This window comes from Arachis ipaensis, chromosome B01, assembly GCF_000816755.2.
Source record: "Arachis ipaensis cultivar K30076 chromosome B01, Araip1.1, whole genome shotgun sequence".
NCBI lineage: Eukaryota > Viridiplantae > Streptophyta > Magnoliopsida > Fabales > Fabaceae > Arachis > Arachis ipaensis.
Genome location: NC_029785.2, coordinates 18,451,700 through 18,456,709, shown reverse-complemented (window position 1 = coordinate 18,456,709; position 5,010 = coordinate 18,451,700). Strand labels below are relative to the sequence as shown.

The following is a 5,010-nucleotide window of genomic DNA, read 5'->3' as shown; positions in this document are numbered from 1 at the left end:
GCATCGCGTGATAGCAGGAGGAGAACACGTCAGCACTGACGCACGTGAGGAGGTGGCACGTGGGTCGCGGAGTGGGTCGGGTCGAGCGGAGCTGGTCAGGCGACGGATCCATGGAGTGTCTAGCGTGACGCGGAGCCATTGATCTTGGGCGCTGATCCGATAGTGCTGGAGGTGTCTGGAGGGAGAAGAACCTCAAACGGACAGGGGACTTCAGGTGGCACGTGGTGGCATGTCCGGTGGAGTCCAGCGGAGATTCTAAACGCGTTGAAATCGTGACGACGAGACGAAGGCAATGGTAGCAGCGGTGATGAACCAAGGTGTCAGAAAAGGATCGAAAAATAAAGACAAAGAACTACCAGAGGAGACAAAACACAAGAGCTAGAAACCAATTGTCATTGAAAAAAAACATATGCTCTTGATACCATGTTAGAAACAACAGAGTAATCTGAAGAAAGTATTTTGTGTATTATTGAGTATGTTGAAAGGTACAATGTACAATGGTATATATAGGTGCTAGAAGAATCAAAACAATAAAAGCACAAAATCCTACAATAAATACACAGATATGCTATATAAATATAAATGATACTAACTAATCTTAAATGATCCTAATTACACTCTAATAGCTAAGATTTAAACTTGGATGCAACATATTAAGAGGCAATACATAAAAGGTTTAATTACTCTGTTAGTCCCTATAGTTTTGCCAAATTTTTAATTAGGTCCCTGTACTTTTTTTTTTTAATTGAGTCCTTGCACCAATTTTTTTTTTTAATTGGGTCCCTACACTTTTTTTCTTTTCTTTGGGTCCCTGCACCAATTTTTTTTTTAGTTGGATCCCTATAAAATTAAGCCAATTACTACCAAGAGGAACCTAATTAAAAAAAAATTGGTGTAGAGACCCAATTAAAAAGAAAAAAACTATAAAGATCTAATTAAAAATTTTACGAAACTATAGAAACCACTAGAGTAATTAAACCTACATAAAACCACTCAACCAAAGTCTCACTTGCTGTGAGGGAGTTCCTTGAAACCAGCAACTATTTGTTCAACATAAAAGTAGTCATAGACTCGGCTGAATTATGTTTAATTAGATTTGGACTAAACTCTAAAAAAAATTGAATCTATTTTAGTATGATCTAAAAGTGATTCAAAATAAATCAGGTTAAATGGAATGAATTTGATGTAAAATTAATATATAAATTTTTAAATTTTATCCTATAAAATAATAAAATTTTATTTTTGGTTTAAATTGAATAATCCGAATCTAATCTAAAAATAACACCGAACAAATCTAAATCTGATAAAATATATATTGAGTTCAAACCGAATTTCTAATCCAACTGAATTTTGAACACCCTTGCTCAGCGTTGTCTTCTAACTTTAATGGTCCAACCATAATGCTATGGTACTACATAACTCTGTATAATAATAAGTAGTTTTCTTAATTTGGAACTGGAAGAAGAGATTATAATGTAAGATGTTGAGAGCTCCAAAGTGAGGCTAATTTTTTTGGATATGAACCAAGGGTTGGTGTAACGCCCGTTTATGGCGCTGAGAGGTGTTTAACTAATCTGTGACAGCGGTTAGCTAATGGTGGGAAATCGGACGGTCCGATTTCATGCAGGGGATGAGGGGCACAAATCGGACTGTCCGATTTGTGCGTGGTGATGTTGCATGCATGGAAATCGGACCATACGATTTGTAGCATCCGTAGGGTTTTTTTTTTTTGCCCAAGGAAATCGGACCTACCGATTTGAGGGCTGATTTCAGAAAAACTCTAGCTAACCCAAATCGGACCCAGCGATTTCTGGGTTTAAAAAAATTTTTGGGCGGGCTGTCTACTAATTGGACCGTCCGATTTTTTAGTTCTAAAAAATTCAAATGGCCACACTTGCGGTTGGATGGTCCGATTTGAGTGTGATATATATATATATAGATGTACCCACCCAATCTGAGCAGCTCATTTCATTCCTCTTCTTCGGTGCTACAACTCTCTAAATCTCTTCTCTGCAAATCTCTTCTTCTTTATTTGTAGATCTCTTCTTCTCTATTATCATGGATGATAGAGTAAGATTAAAAGTGTATTATCATGGCCATATTTTATTACAAACATCAGAAGGAGTGAAATTTGTGTGATAATCCATTAGATATTATTATTCCATTCACACTGTCATTTGAAGAATTAAAAGGGGTCATTTGTGAGAGGATGGATTCTCAAATATCTAGGAGAGTGTCGTGTATTCTGTACATATATTCTATATCTGTCTTTGGTGGGTTCGTGCAATTTCAAACGAAATACGTGACTGACGAAGCGAGCATGCAAGAAATGTTTTCAGTGTATCTTGAAAGTCGGTCGCAAATGACGTTTATCTAACTGTATATCGAGTTCGAGCAATCTGCAGTGGACCAAGATATTGAATTGGAAGATTACAACAGTGATAGTGAAGAAGAGTTCGAAAGTAACTACGAGGTCGTTGATCCGGGTGTAGACGAAGATCAAGCTGACGAGGCTATGGTGGCAGATGTGGCGAATGTGGCAAATGCACTAGCAAATCAGCAGCCATTTGTGAAGCCGAGTTTCATGCGATCGTTGGATTTGGAGGCCATGCATGCACCGGAGTTTCTTCAATATGTAAATGCAGGTGCGCTGTTAATTTAAATTAAGATTTGTGATAGTATGATTTCTGCGCCATTTGGGCCGGACTGGCCGGTTCGACCGGACCGCCCATCTAGACCGGACCGGCCGGTCCGACCGGGTAGGGCATTAGGACGGGACTTGATGGTTCGACCGGACTGGTTGGTTCGTCCGACAAACTGGTAAACCGAATCTTAGACCGGTCCGGTCTCATGGTGAGACCGCAGAAGGCGACGAAAATTGTTGAATTGTTAGTGAAAATTTTTTACTATGCTTTATTTTTTAATTACATAAGACCGGGAAGATCAGTTAAACCAATGATTTGACCGGTTTGATCAGCAGTTTGGTTTTGAGAAGTACATTTTCCATTGTTCTGTGCTTATTAGTTTATTACATTATTAGTTCTGACAAGTCTAAAATTTGTGATGTTGTTGCCGCAGAGCTTCCCCTTATGCCGGATGGTGAATTTACTGTGGGAATGTAATTCAGTTCTAAGGAGGCAGTGATTAAGGCGATGAAAGATTATACAATCCGCAGAGGTGTGGATTATTGGGTGCATGAGTCAGAACCGACGACATTCTATGCTAAATGCACCCAGTATAGTGCAAGATGTGATTGGCTGATTAGGGTGAGCAAAATGTCCAGAAAGTTCTGTTGGGAGATAAGGAGGTACAATGGTAGTCACATCTGTACTAGGGCCACCATTTCTCAAGATCATTCGAAGCTGGATTCCAACACAGTTGCAGAAGCAATAAAGCCATTGGTAGAAGCTGACCCGTCTATTAGGGTGAAATCAGTGATTGCGGAAGTACAGTCAAAGTTTAACTACACCATTAGTTATCGCAAAGCATGGTTGGCAAAACAGAAGGTAGTGGAGTCAATTTTCAGAGGGTGGGAAGCTTCGTACGAAGCCTTGCCGATATGGTTTGAGTTCATGTGTCACAAGGAGCCATCCGCAGTTGTTCATTTTGAAACAATGCCTGCGTACTAGGGAGATGACTTGGTTCCTAATATTCGTGTGCTACACCGAGTCTTCTGGAGTTATTACCCTTGTATTAGAGCCTTCAGACATTGCAAGCCAATAGTGCAGGTAGACGGAACTCATTTGTATGGAAAATACAAGGGTTGTTTGTTGGTTGCAGTCTCACAGGATGACAACAACAACATCGTGCCGATTGCATTTGCGATAGTTGAGGGAGAGACATATGAGGCTTGGCACTTTTTTCTGAGTAACTTGCGACAGCATGTTGTGACACGTGACGGTGTGGGTCTTATCTCTGATCGACACGATTCCATTAGGTCTGCTATTGCTCGTTGTCACGGAGCTTGGTCTCCTCCCAGAGCATTCCACATGTTTTGCATCAGACACATAGAGTCCAACTTTCTAAGGAAATTCAAGGCTTCGTATCTGTAGAAGCTTATCGTCAATATCGGTATGATAGTTACGATTACATTTACTCCTGGACTCAGTTATTATGATGAACGTTTTTTATGGTGGGTCCTTTTTTATGTGACAGGTTACTCGCAAACAGTTCGCGAGTACGAGACGCGTTATCAGCGTTTACGTGAGCGGGGTGAGGCTTATACCAACTGGTTGGATCGAATTCCGCGTGAGCAATACGCTTTAGCATTTGATGGGGGATATCGATGGGGTCATATGACAACCAATCTAGTAGAATGCATCAACTCGGTACTGAAAGGGGCTCGCAATCTTTCAGTCACTGCACTTGTTAAGGCAACATTTTACAGGCTTAATGAATTGTTCACCCAAAAAAGAGCCGAGACTGAGGCTCGAATTAATGCAGGACATGTGTTCTCTGAGCTTGTAACCTCCAAACTACATGCAAATCAGCGGGCAGCAGGTAACATCCAAGTGAGTTGCTTTGACCGACAGAATGAGGTATTCGAAGTGCGTGAGTGTCCTAGTGGTGTGGAGTATGCAGTGGACCTCCGTCAACAACGGTGTGACTGTGGTGAGTTCCAAGTTGACCGGCTCCGTGTCGACATGTGTTTGCTTGTTGTGCAAACCAACGTCTTGATTGGCAACTGTATGTACATGATGTCTACAAGATGGAACAGGTTCGACGAGTGTACAGGGCTAGGTTTAGGCCACTCGGGAATCCAACAACATGGCCTGTTTATCATGGACCTCGATTCGTAGGTAATCCATTCCTTAGACATGTATCCAAAGGTTGGCCAAGGATGACCTGTTTCTTGAATGAAATTGACACTCGGATGTTGCGTGGTCCTAGGCGATGTAAGCAATGTGGGGCCGAGAGCCACAGCCGTAGTAGATGTCGTCAACGTGGTGGTCCAAGTAATCCGTAGTTGATGGACACTAAATTTAGTGTATGACTTTGAATATTTTATAT

At 41.1% G+C, this 5,010-nt stretch overlaps 1 protein-coding gene across 1 annotated transcript; it reads left to right on the top strand.

The window, feature by feature from the left end:
• Positions 3,153–4,799, top strand: LOC107647666. Its single transcript, XM_016351725.1, has 3 exons — positions 3,153–3,506; positions 3,630–3,951; positions 4,156–4,799. The coding sequence occupies exons 1-3, from the start codon at positions 3,153–3,155 to the stop codon at positions 4,797–4,799; spliced, it is 1,320 nt and encodes a 439-aa protein (XP_016207211.1).